The sequence below is a fragment of the Ursus arctos genome, unplaced genomic scaffold, assembly GCF_023065955.2.
Source record: "Ursus arctos isolate Adak ecotype North America unplaced genomic scaffold, UrsArc2.0 scaffold_3, whole genome shotgun sequence".
Classification (NCBI taxonomy): domain Eukaryota; kingdom Metazoa; phylum Chordata; class Mammalia; order Carnivora; family Ursidae; genus Ursus; species Ursus arctos.
The window spans coordinates 75287012-75313443 of NW_026622985.1; the positions used below are offsets into that span (position 1 = coordinate 75287012).

The window sequence follows — 26432 nt, forward strand, 5'->3', positions numbered from 1 at the left end:
GAACTTTGATGTAAATGGGACCAATGCGAAATGGATGAGTTAAGTCATTTCTGATATATCAACTAAGTAGAAAGATGTGGCAAGAGAATGATAGGGTTCACTTAAACAAATTTTGACTAAGTATTATCTTCCCTGTACTCAGCTGGCAGCTGTTGGAAGTAATTCATTAAAATGATTCAAGTTGAAATGTTTATATTATTTTCTTGAGTATAAAACCCACTCACTCTAATTTGAAAAGTCATTTCATTTTTCATAATTAAAATGTATTCATCACATAATATAATTCAGCAGTGATAAGTTGAATGACTAGAAAAAAGCCAAAAAAGAAATACTATTGATCATAAGTCAATGTGTAACATACGATAGGAAAAGAAACAAGTGAATAGAGGGAACTCAGAAGATATACATAAAGCAGAAATATATTTTAAGGTTTAAATGGAGAATTTTAAAAAAAATGATAAATTTCATACTAATAGACAAATAATACACAATCTATCATATGTAATTTTTAAAAGAAATGTATTCCTTTTTAAAAATACTTTTTACTACATTTAATTTTTAATAACAACTTTATAAATGCTATCATTTGCAAAAAAACCCAAAGCAGGTCTGATGACTTCCATGAGGATTTAAAATACCAAAGGTATTTTCTTAACCTGTCTTCCTTTTTATTTTTATTTATTTATTTTTTAAAGAGTTTATTTATTTATTTGACAGAGATAGAGACAGCCAGCGAGAAAGGGAACATAAGCAGGGGGAATAGGAGAGGAAGAAGCAGGCTCATAGTGGAAGAGCCTGATGTGGGGCTTGATCCCAGAACGCTGGGATTGCACCCTGAGCCGAAGGCAGACGCTTAACCACTGTGCCACCCAGGCGCCCCTTCCTTTTTATTTTTAGTATGAGAATTGTTGCTTTAACTTCTCCCTCTTTTTCTAACTGCACATTAATTTATTTTTGATTGTCATTTTTTCTCCCTGTAGTCTGATTTTGGAAAGTCAATAGACCTTATTACTCTTAACATCTTGAGCAATAGAAGACTATTCTCTTCCAACTTTTGTTTGAATGTTCAGATCTCTTTTTTTCCTTTTCTTTTCTTTCCTCTTTTCTTTTCGTTTTTGTTTGCCCATGAATAATTTGTTTTCTCTTTTGTAAATCTCTCAGCAGTTTCAGTTTTTTTATTCTTATTTTCCATCTGATATTTCACCTCGATGTTCATAATAATGGAGTTATGTGACTTTTTTCTCTCTATACATAGTGAAAATTCATTTAAATTCCTGAATCTCCTCTTTTTACATATGACACTATGTATTTCTACTTTTAAATTTTTTAAAATTTATTTTATTTTTTATTTTTTGAGAGAGAGCAAGTGAGTAGGGGGAGGGGTAAAGGGAGAGGGAGAGAGAGAATCTTAAGCAAGCTCCAGGTACAGCACAGAGCCTGACATGGGGCACAATCTCATGTCTCTGAGACCGTGACCTGAGCTGAAATCAAGAGTCAGGTGCTTAACTGACTGAGCCACCCAGACGCCCCTGACTTTATGTATTTCTGAGGTAAGATAAACACTTAAGTAAAATTGCTATACATATACATCAATGTGTTAATAGTTTCATAGAGTTTAGCTTTCTTTATACTTACACTGCGCTAACAGCGCAAATCACAGCAAGCATTATTCACAGCTCTACAAAATGCACTTTTTAGTGCACTGAGGTATTAAAGATATGAATTAGATTAATCGAACCATAGGGTCAAGTAGAAATTAATCCTTATCCATTAGTTTTCTGTTGTTTAGTGGATTCAGCTATAATTTTGAAACTACTAATTCAATTTCAATTTTCATACCATATGTATACATCAAGAATAATCTGGTACTTTTTAAATGAGAGAATGCACATTTCATTTAGATTAAACCTTTCTTCTGCACCACCAGCTGGCCGCAGTTTGGGTTTTTCAACAAATTCCCTTCAACAACACTACAGAAATGATTTATCCAAGTACCTAATTAACTGGTATATTTTATTTCCTATTTTTATGGGAAGTTTCTGAAACAATAAATTGATGTTTGAAATGCGACACCAAACCCAAACTGTAAAATGAATCAAATCACCTAATCTCTTTGAAGGTCATGTTATAAATTACTCTTATGTTGAAGCAGGATTCTTATGGTCCACGAGCAAAATCTCAGCTGTGGGCTTCTGGATAAAGGCATGTAGATGCTCTTTGGTTGTATTTCAAAGGAATTGTGAATTCTGGCTTATGACAGCAGGTTTTAGGTGTTTACTGGAACCACAGTGGTGACATCAGGACTAATTTAAATGTGTCATCAATTTTCCAATGCCAAATTGGCAGTGAATGCTCAACGGTTCTCCGAACTCACCACGGCATAGTAATAACATTCATGCTTGTCATGGCATGGTCTCATTACTAATTGTAGGAGCCCAAGAAGGGTAAGTAGAGAGGTCAAATATAGCCCCAATCCAGGTGGACATGCCCAGCATCACCACAGCAACACCCACAATATTAACGCCAAGTCCAGCTTTAACCTTGAACAGGAAAGAGCATAAATGTCAGTTTTCTGAAAAGAAAACGATAGGAGAATCAGAATACTATAGCAGAAAGTATGTGTCAGATTTATATGCATCATAAATGATCAGTATAAATTGTTGTCATTTCATAAAACAATGAGTTTTTCCATTCATATCAAAAGAGAATCTGTCCCCAGCTAAATGACATCTAGTTGGAGAGTCTATGAGGTTCCTCTTAGGAATATATTGGAGTCATTCTGATATAAGAAAAATTCCTTTAAATATTTGCCATTTCATGTTAAATCAGAATATGAGTTTTGAGGTCTTGTATTTGATAAGGTTCAGGTCACTATATGATAACTGGATCCTTCATATTCACTCAATACTATTATTAGTTTAGCCTTCAGTATTCTCTTACTGAGATTTAATAAAATGTCACTTCTATTTATCTTCCTTAGAGTTCTCATTTTTCTGGCTCTTATATCATCATCCTGGTATCCACTAAAAATTTCAAAGTTGCTTTCTATCCATTAAAACAGAGGTTGGCCAACTACTGCTTATGACCTGTTTTGGTAAGTTAAGTTTTATGGGACCACACCCATGGTGGTTCCATATTGTTGTTGGCTGCACTCATGATACAATGGCAGAACTGAGTAGTTGTGACAGACAGCATATGGCCCAAAGAGTGTAAAATATTGACGATCTCTTTACAGAGAAAGCTTGCTTATCTCTGCATTCTCTGTATTAAAACATGGAGCCCCAAAGCAAAAGGGGATACCTAGCAATGATTATTACAGAGGTCTCCTTTACTATCCATGCAAGCCACTCATTTATTGCAGAATCTTGTTTTTATTTTTTAAATTCAGATATACTGGACTGGTTATATTATATTATGCACATTTTCCTTTCCAAAAGGATATTATGTGACTTCTGCATAGAGACCTTTCCAGAGTTTTTATATTGCAGGGGGGTAGGGACAGCACTGTCTATGGAAGGAGAGAACTGGGACTTACCTTGGAACTGCATTTGCATTGTAAGCTCATGGCATTTACTTTGGTTATATTCTTGTTTGGTTTGGAAGTTGGTAATCAAGACTGGGGAGAGACTAGAATATTCTCAAGCTAGGCCTGGACTACCACTACTTTTGTATTGGCAAAAATGCTCATGTTTTATCACTTAAATGTCCTATTATTACTTGCTCGTGCTTTTATGTCGGGTGCCACTATTAGAATCAGAACAAGAAAGATGACCTTTCATTGGCAGGTACTGAGTCCAGTGTATTATTTGAAGCAAGTACTGGCTGCAAAATATTTGTGAAAGAAAACCACAGTGCACGATTGCCGAATTTCATTAACCCTATTTCTTCCTTTTGCCTAGGTCAAGTTGGATCCTGATCTTGACATGTAAGTTAAAGCCATTGTGCTAAACATATTCTTTGCTCTTTTCATTTTTCCTGGACTTTACTGATGCATTCATTATCTCTGTATTTGTGACTGCAAATTCTAATGGCAAGTTTGCTTCTGGTGATCATTCTTAAAAACAATTCTGTGACTAATCATGTACTCACCTTCAGAAGCAGAACTCAAACTATGCTTTTCCTGGCAGCTGATTACTGTGTAAAGGCAGTGATAACCCAAGACATCCCACATAAAATCGTCCGTTGGACCTGATGGCTTTCTTTCAGCTCACTCACCATGTCAATAACTTTCAGATGGCCATATGAGAAAACAATAGCATTGGGCGGATTTGCTACCGGTAGGAGGAATGCAAATGAAGTACACAGAGTAGAAGGTATCAAAATATAAAGAGGGTTCACTTGAATGGCTTCCGCCTGTTGGAAAAGATAAAAAGCAGTCTAAGTAAAATTTTGAGGTAGGCACCAAGGATCAAAATGAACAAAATTATTATGATAAGCTTTCCCAAAAGCAGGTTAAAATCTGAACATAATATTATACACATAAATGCAGTTATAACTTGAAGAGTATTTTTCAGAAATGTCTCTTCCTCTTGTTTTCTTATATGGCTATTGGTGCCCATTTAAGTATTATAGCTCAGTTCATTTAGAAAATAAAGTATCATTTATTCCAGGAACTAAAAAAAACAAACAATTTATTATTTATCTAGTGCTAGGTGCTCTCTCTCGCTCTCTCTCCCTGTGTGTGTATGTGTGTGTGTGTGCATTTATGTAAAATAACTGAATTTTCCCAATAACCCATGAGATGGCTACTATAGGCCCAAATAACAGATGAAGAAACTAAGGCCCAGAAAGGCTAAAGTAACTTGTCCAAACATAAAGCAGGAGAGCTTATGAAAGGTCTTAGGTCTCTCTGGCTCCAAAGCTTCTCATTATTCCATTAACTTTTCTGCTTCTGTGCCATATATAATTTAAAATTTGCTTAGGGATCATCACAGAAGAAGAGTTACTACTATTCTGAATTCATCACATAATTTTCTAACTGTGCCATGTTGAGAAGTGAAAAACAGAAAAACCAAAATGATATTTTACCGATATAAACTGCCTACATTTCTTCTCTGACTTGAAACAGCAGCTCAAGAATGCCAACATATGCCCCTTGAGCTGGAGCAGAACAATTCCAGAAGCGCAATCCTTCTTAATTTAAAGTGCTATCTTCTCACCAACTCAGCTGTCCCAATAAGAAAAACATTTTACTTAAAGCTATTTCTCGTAATTGCTAGCCAGGTGGGGAGAAAAAAGGAGGATTGTCTTTTCCTCTCTCTCCTTGCAAATCTGCTTTTTACTTATCTTTTAAAATTATTCCCTGGGCCATAGAGAACTGTGTCTAAGATATTTAAGCTTAAAGCCTTAAGTGTAAGCCTAGCTTTTCATTCACTTGCAAATCACTTATATGAACCACTTCTCAGAAATTGAGGAATAATCTGGAGGGAGAAGTGTCAGTGTTAGAGATCTAAAAACTAAAGTTGCCAGGAAACATGGACTCCCAAAATCTTACAGCTAGAAAGGATCCAGGCTGACCCTCCCACTTATCTGCAAATGAGAAATCTGGGCAGAGAGAAAAAGGTAAGTGCTTCTCTTAAGATCCTGTGGCTTGAATGTGGAAGAAAAGAGTTCCGAGTTGAGGAACTCTCCTAAATTTGTTTTAATACAAATAAAGACCACTCTATAAGTTACTTACAGGAAGATCATTCATGCCAAAAATGATTCTATACCACAGTATGAGAACAAGCAAAGTACGACACTACCCTTTTGATGAGTAGAAAAGCAGATAAATGAGATACTCACCAATGGAGATAATATAGGGAGAAGGAGGGTAATGGTAGCTGGATTGCTCGCTACTTCTGTTATAGATGTGACGAGCAAAGAAGATATCAGAATTATCAGCCATACTGGTAATGAACCTAGAGGAGATAATTTATTTCCTATCCACTTAGATAGTCCTGACTCCTAAAAAAAAGAAATTGCAATGTTATTCATTAACAATTCATTTTAATCAGACACAATTTAAATGTATAAAATGTATCACTTGCTCTAAGAACTCAGTTTCTAAAGTGTAAATTTAATCTTTCATATTTTTCCATGGTTTGGAAGATCTACGTGGCTTCAACATGGAGGAGGTCTCAATCACTCTTATTTTAACACTACTGACATGCTTTAGGAAATCTGAATTGTCTTCCCACATTCCTTCAATTCAATTTTAATTTTATCTAATTAATATATATGGATATTTTAACAAGTCATGTGGTACTATAGGGCTTTAGGAAAATGGCAGCCCTCTGGTCTACCTCTCTCCTCTCCTAAATTGTGTTCCCCAGAGACAATTTTCAACCCATATTAGCTATTTATAACTATTTTTAAAATTATGCTTTTTCCTAATTTTCAAATTTAGACATTGGTACTGACTTTCTAACATGTTACATAGGGATATAGCTTTCTTATGCCATCCACCATACATATATTTCCTGTCCCTCTGTTTCTTTTACTCGTATATCAACATTTTTTATTAAATCAATGTTTAAAGTTTGCCGTGATGAGTATATGACTATTACTCATACCTGAGTCACTAAGTGTACTGTGATTACGTTAAAACAATGTTAAGGGGCATTTAAGAGACAGGGAATTACAAAAAGGTGAATGCTTTAGTAGCTAGCTGCTATCTCATGGCTCCCAACCAGAAGGGTTATCTAGTTCTGGCCATTTGACAAACTAATTGCAGTTTGGAACAAAATTTTTAAAAAGTAAATGTCTCCAAATCTTTGTAAAATCAGTTTCTAGGGTCATATTTGTCCACAGCCATATTTTTGAAGCTAATGGCTTTGTATACCTACTCAGGGGTAGGGTTATTCTAGATATCCCATAGAAATTTAATTCTATGTACTAGGAATTTCATAGACCTCTCTCCATGGTTTCCCTAATTCTGCCAGCGAGGAGCCTAGTATATCAGAGGAAGTCCATGCCTTTTCATTTTCTTAGATTTTGCAATTCTAGGGTCTGGCCAATGCTTTTAAAATCCTTTGAGCATCTAGAGTCCAATTCAGACAGATATTCTGGGAAGCAGAGATGAACAAAGTTCATAGCAATGTCGGAATTGCTGATTCTGACTCCCTCACAATTCAAATTATCAGTCAAAAGAATGGAAGTTATTGATTCTCAGAAGCCAGATCTCATTCTTGCTGAAATAGTAGAAAAGTAAATTTGCCTTATATTTCTTTTTTTTCTTTAAAGATTTTATTTATTTATTCGACAGAGATAGAGACAGCCAGTGAGACAGGGAACACAAGCAGGGGGAGTGGGAGAGGAAGAAGCAGGCTCATAGCAGAAGAGCCTGATGTGGGGCTCGATCCCATAATGCCGGGATCACGCCCTGAGCCGAAGACAGACGCCCAACCGCTGTGCCACCCAGGTGCCCCTGCCTTATATTTCTATCATTTAAATTTGAGTGGTCTATAAGGCAAGCCGAATCTAGATGTAAAACAACATTGTGAGTGGCACTCAGAATTGAGACAATTTCTAAGATTTTCACCCATTACTAAATCGTATTGCTGAGAGCTCAGTGTCCAAATACCATACAGAAAAAATGACAATGAAGTCAGAAGCAAAAAAGTCTCCCTGCAGGCTATTAAGAAGATAGCAGATAGTTATTTGTCTTGAGAAGACTAAAAATTTAACTTTCCAGAAACTATAAGGGTGGACACAACGCATCTCTCTCACCATCCTCTTTACTTTGATGACTAAGGAAATGAAACAGCCTTAAGCTTTAGTGTTTCACAGAAGGCTATGAAATCCAGAAGTGAGAGGTTTTTAATTAGTCAAAGAGTAAAAAAATTTTCACGGACTTTTTGAGAAGACACTTTTCTTCTAGGAGTCCTACAATGACTTTCAAGTGACAAAGGCCTTCCCAGACTTGTACTTTATATAAACTGGATAGATGATAGGCCAAAGAAATAGCAACTTTATTTCTCATGGTGGTTTTATTTCTCCCTAAAATTGGATATAATACAATATCAGCTATGGTTATGTTATGTAAAATTCTCTCTGGACTTCATTCAATAAACATGTATAATGTACCTTTAATGTACTTAATATGTAATAAATAATGTAATAAATAAATGATGTAGTAAAATACTATTATTTCTCATTCTCCTTCTTTGACAGCCTTAGGACTATGATATATTGAAGGGAAGTCTGTGAGCTATTCAAATTCATCACAAAATAAGCTAAAGTTATAAACAAAATGTTTTGCTAGGAGTCATAGTACATATGATTTTTATATTTTTTTCTAACTTAGTTAATTTTCTAGTACTAAATTATGGATTAAGAATTCTAATCTTTGGGGTGCTTGGGTAGCTCAGTCAGTGAAGGGTCTGACTCTTGATTTGGGCTCCGGTCATGATCTCAGGGTTGGGCTCTATGCTCAGGGTGGAGTCTGCTTGAGAATCTCTCTCTCCCTCTCTGCTCCTCCCTGTCTACCCCGCCCTGGCTTTCTCCCTCTCTCTCTTAAAAAAAAAAGAAAAAAAAAGTGAGAGAATTCTAATCTTCTTTGCTTTATTCCTTTTGACATGTTGGGACATCATAAAAAATGATGTTTTATGCCTGCAGCCTATAAAAAGTAGTAAATTCACCCCATCTGTGTGGTATACTTACTGCATGGCTATTGAAATGTGCATCATTAAAATGAAAGGATAAAGTTGAATCGGCCAAAGCTTAATATCCCCTGTTCTTGTGAAAAGTCTAGTTAATTGTTAAATATCTTAGGCACAGAGTATTACCTCACAGCCGTCTGCCAAGGCAAACCCTCCACCAACAAGAATGGCTATATCCCAGGGCATGAATGACTGGAATTCTTTCCAAGTAATCAGTGGAGAATAATCAAAAGCAACTGCAAAACACAAGTCCTATAGTTATACATTGCTTAAAATATGACAATATGACATTTTTTTCTATTATCCTAAATCACTATCTCATAAGAAGTTTTTAATATTCCTACATTGTTTTTAGATAGAGAACTTGATTTGGACTTTGAGTAATTTCTACCTGGTTGAGGTGGAGCATTGCATTACAAAAAATTTTTTTTAAATGCCATAACTTGGAAAAATCTGTTGGATCATATTAAAAGTAAATTTAGATAGATTATAACATTGTCATATATAATGTCACTCATTCATTCATTCATTTCATTCATTCCACTAACATCTTTGCCTACTAAGGGCAACATAGTGCATCGGACTGTACTATTCTCTGCTATGCAAAATGTAATATGCTAATGGTTCTAATATCATCAGTGTAATATTATAATTTTATTCACTAATATTTACTTGAATATTGGTTTCTTTCAAATCATGAGAAGTCATAATAGATTCATCAGGATTTCAGTTGAAAATCAAAGTTCAGATTAAATAATTTAAGTATCATTCTTAAGACTCTTAAAATTCTTAGAAAGCAATTATCATAAAGATTTCTCTTGATATTTGGGTCATAATGGCTCCTTCGATTTATTGAGAAAAAAGGTCATCCATGAATATATTATTCCCATTTAACATTTGTGTGTAACAATCAGCCTGTTGTAGATTTTAGGGTTACTAAGAAGACTCTTTCCTATTTCCTTCCCCCAAACCTAAACCAAACCTACCATCACCATTGATGGAAATTTTGCTATTTCTTACTTGAATTAAGGTATATATCCTGTTAAGATGCAAACATCTCTGAAATGTATCTCTCATGTAAAATTTATGATGTCTTATTTGTCATTTTTAAACCTAGTGTGAGTGAGTTTATCAGGGAGAACAGAGTTGAAGAATGAGAAGAGAGAAAATGGTGGATAGGGATATGGGGTCCAAGTGCAGGCTGCCCCAAGATGGGCCACTTTAGCATGACCATTATTTTGAGTTAAAAGCAATCAAAACCCAGCAGATTCAGAAAAAGCTCTTGGCCTCCCCCTCAACTACCTGCTTGTACCCAGAAGAGAGAGGGATTAATAAAGATTCCTCTTTACCTAAGAAACTTATCTGCATAATTAGGCACCCTTTGTTTTCCAAACATTTCCTTTTACCTTCCTGCTAATGGTCTTTCTCCTCTTTGTATCCTCAGACCCCTACCCCTCTTCTTAGCTCATATAAGTGTCATGTTGCCTCACTGTCTTTGGAACTTCCATGTCTGTGTGGATTCCCTGTATGTACACTATTAAATTTGACTTCCTATCATGAATCTGTCTCATGTCAACTGGATTCTTAGTCCAGCAAGAAGGATCTTGAAGGGCAAATAAAATTCTTTCTCCCCAACAGAAGCAAAGTTCTTTCTGAGAGGGGGATTCAAATGTGGGAGCCAGGAAAGTTAAGCCAAGCATTGGTTCTTCAACACTTGCCACTGAAAGGCCTTAGGGCTTTGTGTGCAATGGTCAGCGTCCTCAGGGTCTCATAGAAATTATTATTCTGTCCTTTAATAACTCCTTATAACACACTTTGAGATGTTTTAGTTTCAGGTAAAGAACAAAAGGCACTTATATCAAAGCTATGTTATTTACATATATCATGTCATAGATATCTGACTCTTTAGTCATTTATCAATTTGGACTCAGGGAGTCAGGTGGGCCAACCTAACTGCATGGATTCCAGTTCCATCCAAGTAAAAAAAGAAGGAAAAGAGAGAAATAAAAGAAAACCCAACCACAAAAAACCCCACAACTCTACTAGACTATTCCCAAACAATTTTAAACTGTCCCACAATAACAACATAGGAATCTGATTACCCAAAACATGCTGTATTAGTATAAAGCACAGATATGGATGAATCTTATGTTTTAAAAGTATGTGTGTGTTAGGGGAAGGAGGGTATGTTCACATAAACATGCTTTTTTGTCCATGTATTATAAAGACAATGAATGCTCGCACTGAATAGCTCGCCTTTCATTTGTGACACTAGGTTCTGAAGGGTGGGCTTGATTTGCATTCTCTCCAGGATTAATATGAGGCTGTAAATGCTCTTTCCCTTGAAACTCCTCACCTTTTTAGATCCTCAGCATTTATTACCAAGGGCTCATCATGAAGTGTGACTTCCAAGTTCTTGTTCCTATGTTTGCCAATAGCAAGATTAATTCTGATTATGGCAGGGGAAGTGGGTTTATTGTGGACCAAACAGTGTCACTTCAAGTGGAATCCTAACCATGGTGCATAAGGAAATCTAGTTCTCACTTCTGCCAAGTAAGATGATCCTTCTTGTAGGGGAAGGACATGTGCTGGCTGCATAAGGGTTGCGGTGTGCACCCAGGGCATGCTAAGCCAGGGGCTGTGTGAGCTAACTGAAACCAATGGAATTTTGTAATTTTTGCTCTTCTGTCAAATTCATTCAGAATTATAAATAATACTCAACCAATTTCTCCTGTAGGTGTAGTTTTAGTCAATCTCTTAGCTGGGATAAGAAAGAATAGGATTCCTACAAGTAAGGCAACAGTTGAATCTGTAGCAAAACCGGGATACCTGAAAAAGGACAGAAGTGTACATTAAAAAATGGCATCAAGAATTTGCATGAACTGAACAGCAGTTGACTATGCTATTGGCATACAAGTAGTAGTGATGGTACAGGTTATTTATTCAGTAATCTGGTCTAAAATCTATGGATTTCCAACCAAATGATATAACTTAGTGAAGCCAAAAATCTCAGACCATGTTCCCATTGTTTCCACATGTCTCCTTATTTTCAAAACCATGACTACACACACTGACATAGTAGGCCAACACGGCAACGTCCTTTTTAGGTAAAGCTTAAGGATTTGGCAAACAATTTTTTCTTTGAATTATTTCTTTTAATTATACTGGCAGAGAATTGAGGCCAAAAAAATTGCTAGACTAGGCAAAGCCCAGTATAATTGTTGTATAACATCCTACTATTGAATTGTGGCAAGGAAAGGGTGTTTCTGGAGTCCTCTAAAACTCTTCTGTAAATTATGAAAAGAAATTGATCTGTTTTTCTAAGATATAACATCTGCTACTGTGATTATAGGCCCTAGCCATATCCTATAAATGAAATCAACCCATTTAATGCTTTGCACCCTATGAAACTTAATCAAGAATATTAATTATTAGAATGGTTTATGAGACACTCATAAATGATCACTGTACAAATTAAGAGTGATTCAGGAACAGATGGGGTCTTAGAATCAGCAGGCCATTCCAGCAAGTAAGAGAGGCTCCCAGAAGCCTCAACAGTTAAGAGCACCTGGAAACCAGATATGAATAAAACAGACATAAAAAATTAGAACTCAATTTTAAGATTCAGCAATATTAACCAGTGAATCTTTGTAGTCTGAGAAGACACATGTACACCCTAGAGGTTATTTTTCTCCCTGTAACTCAGTAATGCGTACAGACTATAGAAGCTCTCCACTTCTGTGATTTACTTGAGCAGTCTAAATAATCAAGGAATGCATTATTTTATTCAATCTGACAACTTTACAAAGGAGTCCGTTTTCCTTAAATACTGATTTTATTTATTTCTTTGCTGAGTATAAAGCTATCTTGGTGTAATTTATTCAACAAACTTAACAAATATTTATTATTTTATTGTTCCTTTTTACTTTTATTTGAGTTGTAATTTTTTATGATATTTTTGCCAAATTAGGTCAGGCATCATGTAATCTGATTTTGTTTTATATGAAAAGACACATTGAATTCAGTCCAGGTTCAAACAGATGGAATGAAAACATTAGGTGGTAGCTATAAATCTAGGTATATCATTCTATCTTTGGAAATTCGAAATGCTTAAAATCTCTAATATTATAAATATATTCCATAGAATATACTTTAAATAAAATAAAGCCATAAATACTGAAGTAATTTTGCTTCAAAGACTTTTAAAACTGTAATTATTTTATTATTAGTTTATTTTCATTTTATTTTTAGTTTCTTATGAACAAAGGTTGTCTCACTATTACAAAATATTAAGCTTACACAAATTTTATTTGCTTTGGCAATTTATGAATCAAAGTTATCAGATTTATATCTTCAAATCCATTCTTCTCTCAAACCTTTGTTCCTTTTCCCATTGTTTTCTCTCAGAATTCTAGGTAACATGAGCACCTGTCTATAGCAAATACACTCTGCTCTGTGCAAACAAAACATCTCCTGAATTACACTTTCCTTCTGTAAGGAATAGAAATTAGAAACTGATTATTTTGAATTTCCTACTGGGATTTCTTCCTGGTTTTTATTAGCTACTGTCTGATTTCATTTGGTTTTTACACACTGGTGTTTAGAGAGGACTCTCCCTGCCTCAGGTAATAGGAGTGGGATTTTAAAAAGGAAAATAATTACTTTATGTTGGTTTAGGACCTGTTATAAAACTAAAAAGTAATACTCAAACTGTTAAATGATAGTTTGCTATGAATAGCTTGCTTTGAGTAACTGGGTGCTGCCTTTTGTTTAGACTTTTTAAAGTGAAAAGCCTTAGTTCTAAACAAGAAGTTTATCAGCTGAAGCTGATCCCTGGAAACATGCTACCACATGCATTGGTGCACTTGTGCGTTCACCAGGAATCTGCACGCAGACTTTGCGCCTCTAAAACATGTGGACAGCGCCTCTATAGCCAGAAGACTCTGATTCAAGAGAGAGGGGGTTCTTTGTTCCATGTGGGCAGAATACTTTTAACCCAAACAATTTTGGATTCTGTCCCCACAAACATGGATTCTTGCTGTAGGATGTGAGACAGGAAGTCGTCGTCAGAGATCTGCTCAATTTAGGAACCAGAGTACTTCAGTGGAAGATGGATTAACAACACAAATTTCAAAACCAAAGTATTTATATTGATATGTAGGATGGTCCTTAATTTAGAAAATCATGCTATCGTCGTCCCCCTCACTTCATATGACTCAGTATGACTGCTGGTCTAGAAGACACTGTGAGATAAAATTAACTCGACCCAGCTTCTAACATTAGTTTGTAGAATCAGTTTTATTACTTATTCAGGAATTCCTTATCTACAGAATAGGGGCAGGGATAGATTTATAGTGAATTAGTTTAAAAATGAACATAATAGGAGAAAAAGACAAGATAGTGAACTGAATAAGAAAATAAGTTGGCAAAACCCACAGAATGTGAATCCATATCAGGTTATTAACAAGGAAGGACTGGCATTTATCTCACATAATAAACATTTATCTTGTACTTATGTAGGGAGAAGGGCAGCACCATCCTTAAGTGTCATTACTGGTTTCATTTTGCAGATGAAACTGATTGGTAAGTGACTTGCCCAAAGTGGAAGAGCCAGGAATGAGACCCAAGCAGTGCAGCTCCGAGGTCCATACTCCTAACCACCACGGAACATGGCTTTCCTGCAGTTTACATTCCTAATTTTGTAAGGATGGGAATAGCCTTGTCTAAAGGAGCCGGACTTTTAGTCACAGTGTCATGATTATCTTATCTGCAGTCTTACCTTAGATTTCATTCCATACCTTCTTTTTTTTTTTTTACTGAAAACATTAGAATTAAATAATCTTTTCAATGGAAAGAAAGGAAAAGAGTCCCATACAATCTTTCAGAGTTATAGGAACCACCCAGAGAGAAACAGAATAAAACAGGAAGGGTTGACAAACATAACATGGAACGCTTACTCGGGAAAAAGCGCAGACCAACCAGAAACAAACCCAGGATCTCGGCTAAACCACAGCAGAGCCATTACAGTGAAGAGGACCAAGGTCACAATTTCCTGATACCTGTGGGAAAATTCCAATCCTTTTGTTTATCTTCTCAGTCAGGACACTTGTAGAAACTCCCTGAGCTACTGGCAGAGTAATCTTAGCAGAACACTAAATGCTGTAAAAACCAGATGATTATGTGTCAATAATTTGAGAGAATCTGCACAGTTAGAAAAGGACTTGACTCCTCTGTGGGTCTTTGGCTTCTTTTCATTCTATCTGGTAAATTTTAGTCAGACAAAAGCATGTATCTTGCCACGTTAGTTATATTTACGAGGGTTAGCATGTTCAAGGCCCTTATCAGGTGTTCTAAATACACTACAGACAATTAAGGGCACGTTTCGCTTTAAACAAATACTTGCAGTATAAGCAACGTGTGTCCGTGCGAGGATGAGTGTGGTTGCAGGTATGCCCGCGTGCATGTGTGTCTTACCTCATTGGCCCAAGTTTTTGATATTCCTGTTTAATCACCTCAGCGCACGCTTTTTGTTTAGCTGTTTTGGTCTTGCCACATTTGAACATCTCCTTAAAACTGCAAAGAATAATGGGGCCTGTTAAGCAAAGAATTCTCCCTTTATAGAAGAGCAAGAGCTTTATAAAATACTAATCTCCCTGCCACGAACAGAAATCTGTGTGTAATGCCTATACCCCCTTCTCCTTCTTTGAATGTCCTTTCTCCTTTTTCCTGTTTGGCCTGGTTTGCTCAATTTTCAAGGCTTGAGTTCTGCTCCATATTTTCACACATCTTCCCCCGATCTCTTCCTTTTCTAAGTCTGTTCACACCATTGGAATTTTGCCATGTGCTGCTCATCTTCAATTTAACCCTTTATTATATACCTGATGGTTACAGATTTTAATTTCTTTATTGTCCCTCTTGATTGTTAATTGCTGCACATGGATATGTTTTATCTCACTAGTTAGATAATGAGCTATTGGAAGGCGGGGCAGGGGCACGGATGTTTGCTCCGGTGCAGGAACTCTCAACACTGGCACGGACAACAAATACGTGACTCATCAGCTCCACAGTACCTTGCTCAAATTTACGAGACAGCTGGTTGTCAGCTCCATCAGCTTGCACAGAATACACTGGACTCGAGCCATACGCGAGGGCAGAGAAGGCACGTACACTGCTCGTGAGCAGAGTCTAAGCTAGAGCTCTTCTCAGAACAAAAACCAACTCTATTACATTTTTTTCTTCAAGTTTCTTCATCCCTTATGTCCTAATAGAATCTACTAGATAGTTTTCCACCTCTTGCCAATAGTAACTGCCAGTCTCTATTCCTTTTAGCTGCTGCTTTTAGTGACACCTTTCCCTTGTGACTCATTTTTCTTTCCTGAAGTCCAGGGTCTTCAAAACTTTTTTTCCAAAGTACTGCTCTAGGATTAGATTTTTAAAAATCCCTCCAGGGGATTAAACAAATGAGCAAATGGCTCAATTCTTATGTTCTACCTTTTGGAATATCTGTAAGTAGCTCAGTTAGATTACATTATGTGGGTAGGGAAGGCACTTCTGAGTGTGTATCCTAAGGAACTGAAATCTGGACCTGAAGAGATACCTGCATTCACATGTCCACTGCAACATTATTGACAATAGCCAAGACATGGAAACCACTGAGATGTCCATCGACAAACAAGCGGATAAAGAAAAAGTGGTACAGACACACGATGGAGTATTATTCAGCCTTAAAGAACCAGGACATCCTGCCATTTGTCACAACACAGTTGGACTTGGAGGACATTATGCTAAGTGAAATAAGCCAGACACAGAACAACAAATATTGTATGATCTTACTTATATGTAGACTCTAAAATAGTCAAACACATGAAAGCAGAGAGTAAAACAGTTGTTTGCCAGGGAACGAAAGGAGACAGAAATGAGGAGGTGTTAGTCAAAGGCTACAAAGTTTCAGTTATGAAAAATAAGTAAGTTCTGGAGATCTACTGCACAAAATAAGGCCTGTGATTCACAACACTGTTTTGTAGACTTAAAAATTTACTCAGAGGGTAGGTCTTATGATAAGTGCTTTTACCATAAAAGGAAAAAACGTAAAAAAACCTCAAAAAGCAAAGGGGGCAAGAGGAAACTTTGGGAGGTGATGGAAAAATTTATGGCCTTCACATTAATGATGGTTCATGGGGGTACGTGTATCTCCAAACACATCAGGTTGTATACATTAAATATCTGTGGCTTTTTGTGTGCCAATCATACTTCAACAAAAGCAGTCTTAGAAAAAGAAAGAGTGCAGGATAATGTCTTGTAAAATCGTTGGGCTAAACGAGGATACACATGAGGGAGAAACTAGGAAGACTAAGATGGTGTGAATGTAGCCCTCACACACAGACCTTTTATTTACTTAGTTTTTCTGTAGCTCTGCTACTCAGACTTGTTTAAACTATTATTTCCTTTGAAGGAACAGAGTTTCCTCAATTCTTAAATCATCCATCCTACCATTCAAAATCATTCCCCTGTGCACACTCCAACCACTGAACGTAATTAGATGGATGTTGTTACATTTAAGATCAATGAAGTAATATTTAATTTTTATAATCTTAACTAAATTACTGAGTAGTGCCAGTCTTGAAATTTTACCCCTTGTCACAATATAAATACTAGCATTATAAGAAACTGAGCCATGGACTACTTTGAGATCCATCTGTAGAACAGAAAAGTGGAATTAAAAAAAGACGTGAGTCTCAGGGAGCCTGGGTGGCTCAGTCGGTTAAGCATCTGACTCTTGGGTCATGATCTCAGGATCATGAGATTGAGCCCCTCATTGGGCTCTGTGCTGGTCGTGGAGCCTGCTTAAGATTCTCTGTCTCCCTCTGCCCCTCCCCCCACTCTCTCCCTCTCTCTAAAAAAAAAAAAAAAAAGTGAGTCTCCTTAAAAAAAAAAGGTGAGTCTCCTTAAAAAATGTTTTCCACCTGGTAGACTGCACATGTACTTGGTCTCTTTGGTTGGGGATGATAAATAGTTAAGTCGAAAGCCATATTGGCTTTGCTACAAATGAAGGTTAATGCCTTCACAAAGGAACTGATGAAGCATATGACAATGCATCAACCTCTTCATTTGAATACGTTCAGTGGCACTGATGGATGAGCTTCTCTTCCCAAGTATGCTGGGGTCATTTATAATGGGTGAGTTAACTGTGTTAACAGCCAACACACTAATCAGAATGTATGGCGGCCTGCCAGGGGAGTGGCTGATAATTTCTGTTTGTTGATCTAAAACCTCTGGAGGTGAAGACCCTGACCGACTGAAATGGACACTGAAAAATTAGCCAGAGCGTGAAGCTGTGTAATGTCTAACTGACAGCGGACAGCAACGGCACTATTTAAATACGCCACTGATCATGATTTATGGACTTTACCTAATGTATGCACTTCGCAGGATTTTTGATCTCATACAGAACACCTTTCAATACATCTGCCCTTTATTTTCTTAATTCCTCCTTTATACATGGTGGGCCATTTCAAGATAATGACAATGGGTGCATACATTTTTTATGAAGTCATTATATGTGGCGACACAGTAGGAAACCGCTGTGGGGCTGTGACTTGGTGCTTTCTCCCCTAGTTGGGATTCCTGTCCTTTGCATCGTGCATTGCTACCTGTGCAACTGAATAGACCCCCAAAGGCCTGGGATTCCAGGAAGGGGCATTTAGTATGCAGCTGACCTCTCCCCACGGCTGCCCACCTGCTGAAGCCAGTGACATTCCACACATTTGCCTCAGCAGGAGGACTGCCACATGCTGCTCCCACAATCTGGACAAATAGATTAAAAAAAAAAAATCATCAGTACCATCTTTCCACTACTAACAAAACTGGAGGTTCTGGAGAAAAACCAGGAAGAGGAATGGAGAGGGAAAAATACCAGCCCTTATCTGACTCGGCTTGGAAAATATGGGCCCGGGCATGGAATGCCACCTGATGACAGCGCTTTGCTTTTCCAAGCAAGTACAGCAGAGCTGACTTCAGTCACACCTGCTTAGTAGGTAGCATGTTGTTTTGTTCATAGGTCCTTGAAATTATGTAAATAAAAGCCGATAAAGATGAATTTGAATTGTTTTGTTTTTTCAGGAACAGATCCTCTGGGTTTGATTTATAGTCATTTTCCCTTTCTTTTTGGAGTATTGTTACGTGTGTTGAATATATAAAGCTGCATTTTAGATTTTGCTGTGGAGCCCTTCATAATTTTAAATGCTGGCTGTCATTTAAGTCACTTAAGTAGCTCATCGGTACTTATGAGCCACCTGCTTCAGTCCCAGCCAAGGTAATGTTTGCAAATTCTCCTTGAATACATATATTTGACATTTTTCATCTTGGACCCATATGTGTTAGAATTACAGCGTTGGAAGTGATCTGACTGATCTTCCAGCTAAATTCCATCGTTTTCCAGTTGAAAACACCTAGACTGAGAAAGACCACTCATTGTGAGAAGCCACAACTTTGTCCCTGGTCTTCTGATTCCTAATCCAACATTCTTTCCACAGGGCACGCTCTCACATCTTTATGTAATTTTTTCAAGGACATACCAATTCTGGTGGTAGGATGAAGCAGGAATCTTGCATGTTACTGTTTAAAGTAACTACATAACCAGACAAAATCCCCACATACAACCAAGAGGAGGGGCAAAACCTCTTGAAATTCCACTTTAACAAGCTGGACTGGGTCCTTATTATAATGAGTTCCTTATGCCCTTCTGGCCGATTAATAAATTATTAGCTTAGGACTCAAAGGAGAATGAGATGGATTTGCTTTTTACAAACTCTCCTCCACAGCCAACATTGTTTAGATGATGTTCTAGCTTATCCTTAAAATAAGTGCTCACGTGTGGCAGTTTTCCAAGGAACAGAAACGTAGAAACTCCACGTGCGTGAAATGGGTGAAAGAGCACTGGGTGAGCGCTGAGAAGTGGAAACCAAGACACCTTTATTTATCTGATTAACATGGAATATTTACTTACTTGAATCCTAGGAAAAGCCAATGAAGCCAGATCCAGGACAATAACAGAATAATAATAGCAGCCGGGAAGGAAAGCATAAACCATGATCCAAAGTTAATGCAATGACAGTCAGGGTAGCGCCTGTGTGAAAAGACAGAAAAGTCATTCATGGGAGTGTACAAGTGCAATCCTTTCTGATGGTCCTTGGGGAGCAGCAGTTCACATCCTTCCTGGGCTCCTAGCCTAGAAGGAAGAGGTGGGACCTTCTCATTGTTACGTATAGTATTTGGTTTTAATTCTTACCTTTTGTCCTGATTCTGCAACTGCGTAATTATTGCTGCCTCCCATGCAAGCAAGAGTGGGTATGTTATGATTTTGTTCCCTTTGTTCAACTAGCACAGTGCCTGACACTCACTGAACGCACCGGAAGTGGGAATGCATATGTGTGCCTCTTGCTAGCACTCAAAGCATCAGTATGTGAGCGAGGCGAGCCAAGCGGACGGGGAGCAGATGAAAATGAACTTCACCGACCTGAATGTCTGCTACCATTTCACAGTGGTAGCTGGTATCCCAGGCACTTGGGAAGGGACTCTGATCCATCCATATTGTCTCCTACGGCTGTTTTCCCTCTGTTTCCTCTGCCCTGGATAAACTGTAACCATCTTACCAGACATATGCTAGCCTGTTTTAGAATTAGAGAGTGCTTTGGGACTCAGTTAAATGGAATAAATCTGGACCAGTTAAAAACAATTAAAAGTTCTGTGGAAAACATGAGCTCTTCCTTTATTTCTCCTAGTTATTTTCAGCTTTTTAGCCCACATAATCACAAAATAATAAAAAAAATTGGGGGGTGGTCAGAGACAAGCACAGTTTCTTTGGTAACCTCATGTTTATTTTTTCAAAATGTAGTATAAGTTCCAAATAAATTCTCAAATAGTTATCTATTTTATGACAGACGAGGAGAAAACAGGAAATTTGAGAAACAATTGTCCTTGATTTTTTTTCTTGACACAATGACAAAAAGACAGAGCTGGAACTTTGGAAAGCACAGAAAATATATAGAAGCAATAAAAACACCATTACATATTTTAATTATTTTTGAAATTACAAAATATAAAGAAATGTATAGAAATGATAGCTTTTTAAAATTCTTGTTCTATTTGAATCGCACTTTGTATTTTTCCATTTAAAAAAAGTCAAGTAAATAAATGAAATGTTTCATGCTACATGCATCAACATAAGCCACATTTTCATACTTTATAAATTATTTCTTCTTCTATTTAGGATGGTTGCTAAGAAATGCAAAGACTTTTTAAAAAACAATAATGGGTTTTTAAAACTCTAGATTTCTAATGTTTCCTACAATTTCCTTGCGGTTATAAGAAGTTGTTGTGGATCCTAGAGTTATCGTTAGCAAGTTGAGGATGATTATTATCTACCACAAAAAGATCCAAAGCTTAGCTTACATATTATGCAATTAGAAATGACAAATGATGAATAAGACATGCTCAAGAATACAGAGAACTATACATGGAAAAATGCTTTATCATGTCCATGAGCTTCTGTTGAGAATTGCTCACTTAAAAAAATGCTTGTTGTCTTCAGTTAGAAAATGTAATAAGGAGGAAATGCTTACACTTATTTCCCATCAATTTATTAGACTTGGATTATAGGTTGATGACCTGTGTTACTCTGTTCATCCTAAAGGCATTTAGAAATGTTACTAGAAGTAGGGTCAAAACAGTACCCTAAACCCAATTTCATTTTTCACCATCTGTGTCTCACACCTTGAAATCAGGCTGTGTTGTTCTCCCCACCCAATCCTGTAAAATTTGTTTAACTGAAGAGGGGTTTTTTAGAATTTTTGCCTGGAGGGATAATTCATTTAGAAAAATGAAAGCCTGGAAAAGCTAAATTCTGTTTTGTTTTTGTTTCTTTCTTTAGTAAGGAAGTGAACACCACACAGGACAGTAGCCTCCATGATCATAACCTTTATACTTATGACTGCAGTGACTATTTCGAATGATAATGGAATGAATGGCATACTGTAAGGTATTAGTTTCACTGTTTTTTTTCCCCACTTCCTCATATCCTGTATAAGTGAAGTTACCGCAAGTGTCTGCCTAAAGTAAATATAGAATTCTTCCATCATGAACTATGTAAAGTACAATTAATTCTGATAGAATCTTTTCTCTCACCCAACAGTGTATTTTGGGTGTTTGCCATGTATCAGGCACTCTTCTAGATATTGGGGATATAGTGGTGATTAGATGGATGTAGTCCAGGCTCTCATAAAGTTTTTATTTAGATGAGAAGCACAGGTAGTAAATAAGTAAGCATAAAAAGAATCAGAAAATATAACAAAATAACGTAATAGAAAGTTACTCGGGGGAGGGAGAAATTTTACACAGTGTGGTTAAAGAGGGTAATGTTTGAAATGAGATCTAAATGGCAAGAAAGAGCCAGTTATGTAAATAACTGGGAAACAGCATTCCAGACAGATAACAAGCAAGTACAAAGGCCCTGCGGTAGGAATAAGTGTAGAATATTTGGGGATCAGAAGGCCAGTGTGGCTATGGGTGGTGAGCTAAAGTTAGTGACATGAAATAGTCTCAGAAGTAGCCAGCAGAAGTCAGATCATAGAAAAACTTATAGGCCATCAGAAGGAATTTGAATTTTAGTACGAATGCAATTAGGAGTAATTGGAATATAGTAAATAAGTTAGTGACATGATCTAATTTAAAGTCTATGTAAATTTGTGATTAACATAAAACATACTGGTTAGATGGATCCTTAGGATTGAAGGCAACAAGAGTGGAAGTCATGGGATGACAGACAGAATTCCAAGATGACCCCCTAGATTTCTACCCCTGGTATACATTTCTTGTATAATCATCTCCTTCTGTGTGGATGAATTTGTGAATATGGTGAGATTTCATTCCTGCGATTAGGTTCTTTTATGGAAAAAGTGAAGGGATTTTGCAGCGGTAACCAAGGTCCCCATTGATAGACTTTGAGTTACTCAAAAGGGAGACTTGGCTGGGTCTGACTTCATCAGGTGAGCCCTTAAAAGGCAGCCTTTCCTGCTGGCCTAAACAAGTGAGCTTCCATATAGCCAGAGAAAGGGGCTACGTGGCAAGGATCTAGGCATAGCCTCTAGAAGCTGAGGGTGACCCCCTGCCAAATAGTCAGCAATAAAACAGGCACCTTGGTAATTCAACCACAGGGAGCTGAATTCAACAACCGGAATAATCTTGGAATAGGGCCCTGACTTTCTGTGCAGATTTGAGGCCCAGCTACCACCTTGATTTCAGCCTGGCGAGATCCTAAGCAAGGGACTCAGATAACTTGGGCCTAGAAATCCTGACCCACGGAAATTATGAGGTTATAAATTCATGCTGTTTTAAGCCACTGTTAATGGTAATTTGTAAAATAGTAACAGAAAACAAAAACACAAGGAGATTTATTAGAAGATAAAAGAAGTTTGGCAGAGGAATAGAGTAGAAAAGAGTAGTGGGTAGAGTAGTTTTTAGTTGAAGTCAGATTGGTAGCAGTGAAGATGAAGAGAAGACCATTGGTTTTAAATATTTTTGGAACAAAATGTGGAGAAATGGGGAATAAGTGCCGTTTATTGAAATGAAGTCTGAGGGAAGAACAGGTTGGCAGACGGGTAAGAGAGTGGTGGGTCAAAAACACAGCAATGGACATGTTAATCTGAGATGTCCCTTAGGTTTCCAAGTGGTCTTGTTGAATGGGCAGTTAGGTAAGTGGTTTGGAACTGAGAGCAGAGGGCAGGTTAGAGACATAAAATAGGTAGTTGCCAACATATAGGTGATATTATAAACCACAGAAATGGGTGTGAAAATTTCGGGAGAAAATGGAGATAAGAGGAACAGGGAGTGCACCCTGGGGCATCTAAGTTTTAGAGGTCAAGCAGAGGTTTAGGAATGAGCAGATGTGCTAAGCATATTTAATGCTAACATAAATCCTGTGAGGAAAGCATTATATTTCCATTTTACACAGGAAGACACTAAGTCTCAGAAGGATAAATGGATTCTTCAAGGTCACAGATTGTACAGTCAAGCAGAAGTTTTACCCCAGGAGGGGTGTATAAAATACAACGTCTTTTCATATGGATGCCAAAATTCTCAACAAGATCCTAGCTGATAGGATCCAACAGTACATTAAAAGGATTATCCATCATGACCAAGTGGGATTCATCCCTGGGATGCAAGGGTGGTTCAACATTCGCAAATCGATCAGTGTGATAGATCATATCAACAAGAAAAGAGTCAAGAACCATATGATCCTCTCAATTGATGCAGAAAAAGCATTTGACAAAATACAGCATCCTTTCCTGATTAAAACCCTTCAGAGTGTAGGGATAGAGGGTACATTCCTCAATTTCATAAAAACCATCTATGAAAAGCCTACAGTGAATATCATTCTCAATGGGGAAAAGCTGAAAGCCTTTCCCTTAAGATCAGGAACATGACAAGGATGCCCACTCTCGCCATTAATATTCAACATAGTACTAGAAGTCCTTGCAACAGCAATCAGACAACAAAAAGGGATAAAAGGTATCCAAATTGGCAAAGAAGAAGTCAAACTGTCTCTCTTCGCAGATGACATGATACTTTATATGGAAAACCCAAAAGACTCCACCCCCAAACTACTAGAAGTTATAGAGCAATTCAGTAATGTGGCAGGATACAAAATCAATGCTCAGAAATCAGTTGCATTTCTATACATGAACAGTGATACTGAAGAAAGAGAAATTAGGGAACCCATTCCATTTACAATAGCACCAAAAATCATACATTATCTCAGAATTAACTTAACCAGAGATGTAAAGGATCTATATTCTAGAAACTACAAATCACTCTTGAAAGACATTGAAGAAGACACAAAAAGATGGAAAAATATTCCATGCTCATGGATCAGAAGAATTAACATAGTTAAAATGTCTATCCTACCCAGAGCAATCTACACTTTCAATGCCATCCTGATCAAAATACCAATGACATTTTTCAAAGAACTGGAACAAACAGCCCTTAAATTTGTGTGGAACCAGAAAAGGCCCCGAATTGCCAAGGAATTGCTGAAAAGGAAAAACAAAGCTGGAGGCATCACGTTGCCTGATTTCAAGCTATACTACAAAGCTGTGATCACAAAGACAGCATGGTACTGGCACAAAAAAAGACACATAGACCAATGGAACAGAATAGAGACCCCAGAAATGGACCCTCGGCTCTATGGGCAACTAATCTTTGACAAAGCAGGAAAAAACATCCAGTGGAAAAAAGACAGTCTCTTCAATAAATTGTGCTGGGAAAATTGGACAGCTATATGCAAAAGAATGAAACTTGACCACTATCTCCCACCATACACAAAGATAAACTCCAAACGGATGAAAGACCTCGATGTGAGACAGGAATCCATCAAAATCATAGAGGAGAACATAGACTATAACTTCTTTGACATCGGCCACAGCAACTTTTTTCATGACACATCTCCAAAGGCAAGAGAAACAAAAGAAAAAATGAACTCGTGGGACTTCATCAAGATAAAAAGCTTCTGTACAGCCAAGGAAACAGTCAAAAAAAAAAAACACTAAGAGGCAGCCCACGGAATGGGAGAAGATATTTGCAAATCATGCAAATCACACTACAGATAAAAGATTAGCATCCAAGATCAACAAAGAACTTCTCAAGCTCAATACATGGGAAACAAATAATCAAATCAAAAAATGGGCAGAAGATATGAACAGACACTTTTCTAATGTAGACATACAAATGGCTAACAGACACATGAAAAAATGTGCAAAGTCATTAGCCATCAGGGAAATTCAAATCAAAACCACCTGGAGATACCACCTTAAGCCAGTTAGAATGGCAAAAATTGACAAGGCAGGAAACAACAAATGTTGGAGAGGATGTGGAGAAAGGGGATCCCGCTTACACTGTTGGTGGGAATGCAAGTTGGTACAGCCACTTTGGAAAACAGTGTGGAGGTCCCTTAAAAAGTTAAAAATTGAGCTACCCTATGATCCAGCCATTGCACTACTGGGTATTTACCCCAAAGATACAGACGTAGTGAAGAGAAGGGCCATATGCACCCCAGTGTTCATAGCAGCATTGTCCACAACAGCTAAATTGTGGAAAGAGCCGAGATGCCCTTCAACAGATGACTAGATTAAGAAGATGTGATCCATATATACAATGGAATATTACTCAGCCATCAAAAAGAACGATTTCACAACATTTGCAGCAACGTGGATGGGACTGGAGGAGATAATGCTAAGTGAAATAAGTCAAGCAGAGAAAGACAATTATCATATGGTTTCACTCATTAATGGAACATAAGAAATAGGAAGATCGGTAGGAGAAGAAAGGGAAGAAGGAAGGGGGGGTAAACAGAAGGGGGAATGAACCATGAGAGACTATGGACTCTGGGAAACAAACTGAGGGCTTCAGAGGGGAGGGGGGTGGGGGATTGGGATAGGCCGGTGATGGGTATTAAGGAGGGCACGTATTGCATGGTGCACTGGGTGTTATACACAAGTAAAGAATCATGGAACATTACATCAAAAACTAGGAATGTACTGTATGGTGACTAACTTAACATAATAAAAAATTATTATAAAAAAATAAAAAATAAAAATAAATAAAGCCCAAGTGAAAATAGAAAGTTCCATGTATATTGAAAAAATCCATAAGCCAGGGTACAAACTTGATGTTGTAAGGACATCTTAGAGCACTATAGAAATGATTTCACCATAACAGAGACATGCTTTGACCTGAAGC

At 37.3% G+C, this 26432-nt stretch overlaps 1 protein-coding gene across 1 annotated transcript in view; it reads right to left on the reverse strand.

Moving 5' to 3' along the window:
• Positions 1 to 2295: 2295 nt before the first annotated feature.
• Positions 2296 to 26432, reverse strand: part of SLC13A1 (solute carrier family 13 member 1) — a 90133-nt gene continuing 65996 nt past the window's right edge. The window contains exons 8-15 of the mRNA XM_057304464.1: positions 19648 to 19767; positions 15117 to 15215; positions 14600 to 14701; positions 11365 to 11471; positions 8769 to 8878; positions 5785 to 5946; positions 4216 to 4353; positions 2296 to 2540 (exon numbers count right to left, since the gene is read on the reverse strand). Of these exons, the coding sequence (XP_057160447.1) occupies positions 2403 to 2540; positions 4216 to 4353; positions 5785 to 5946; positions 8769 to 8878; positions 11365 to 11471; positions 14600 to 14701; positions 15117 to 15215; positions 19648 to 19767 (976 nt within the window). The 3' untranslated portion in view covers positions 2296 to 2402. The remainder of the gene's footprint in view (positions 2541 to 4215; positions 4354 to 5784; positions 5947 to 8768; positions 8879 to 11364; positions 11472 to 14599; positions 14702 to 15116; positions 15216 to 19647; positions 19768 to 26432) is intronic.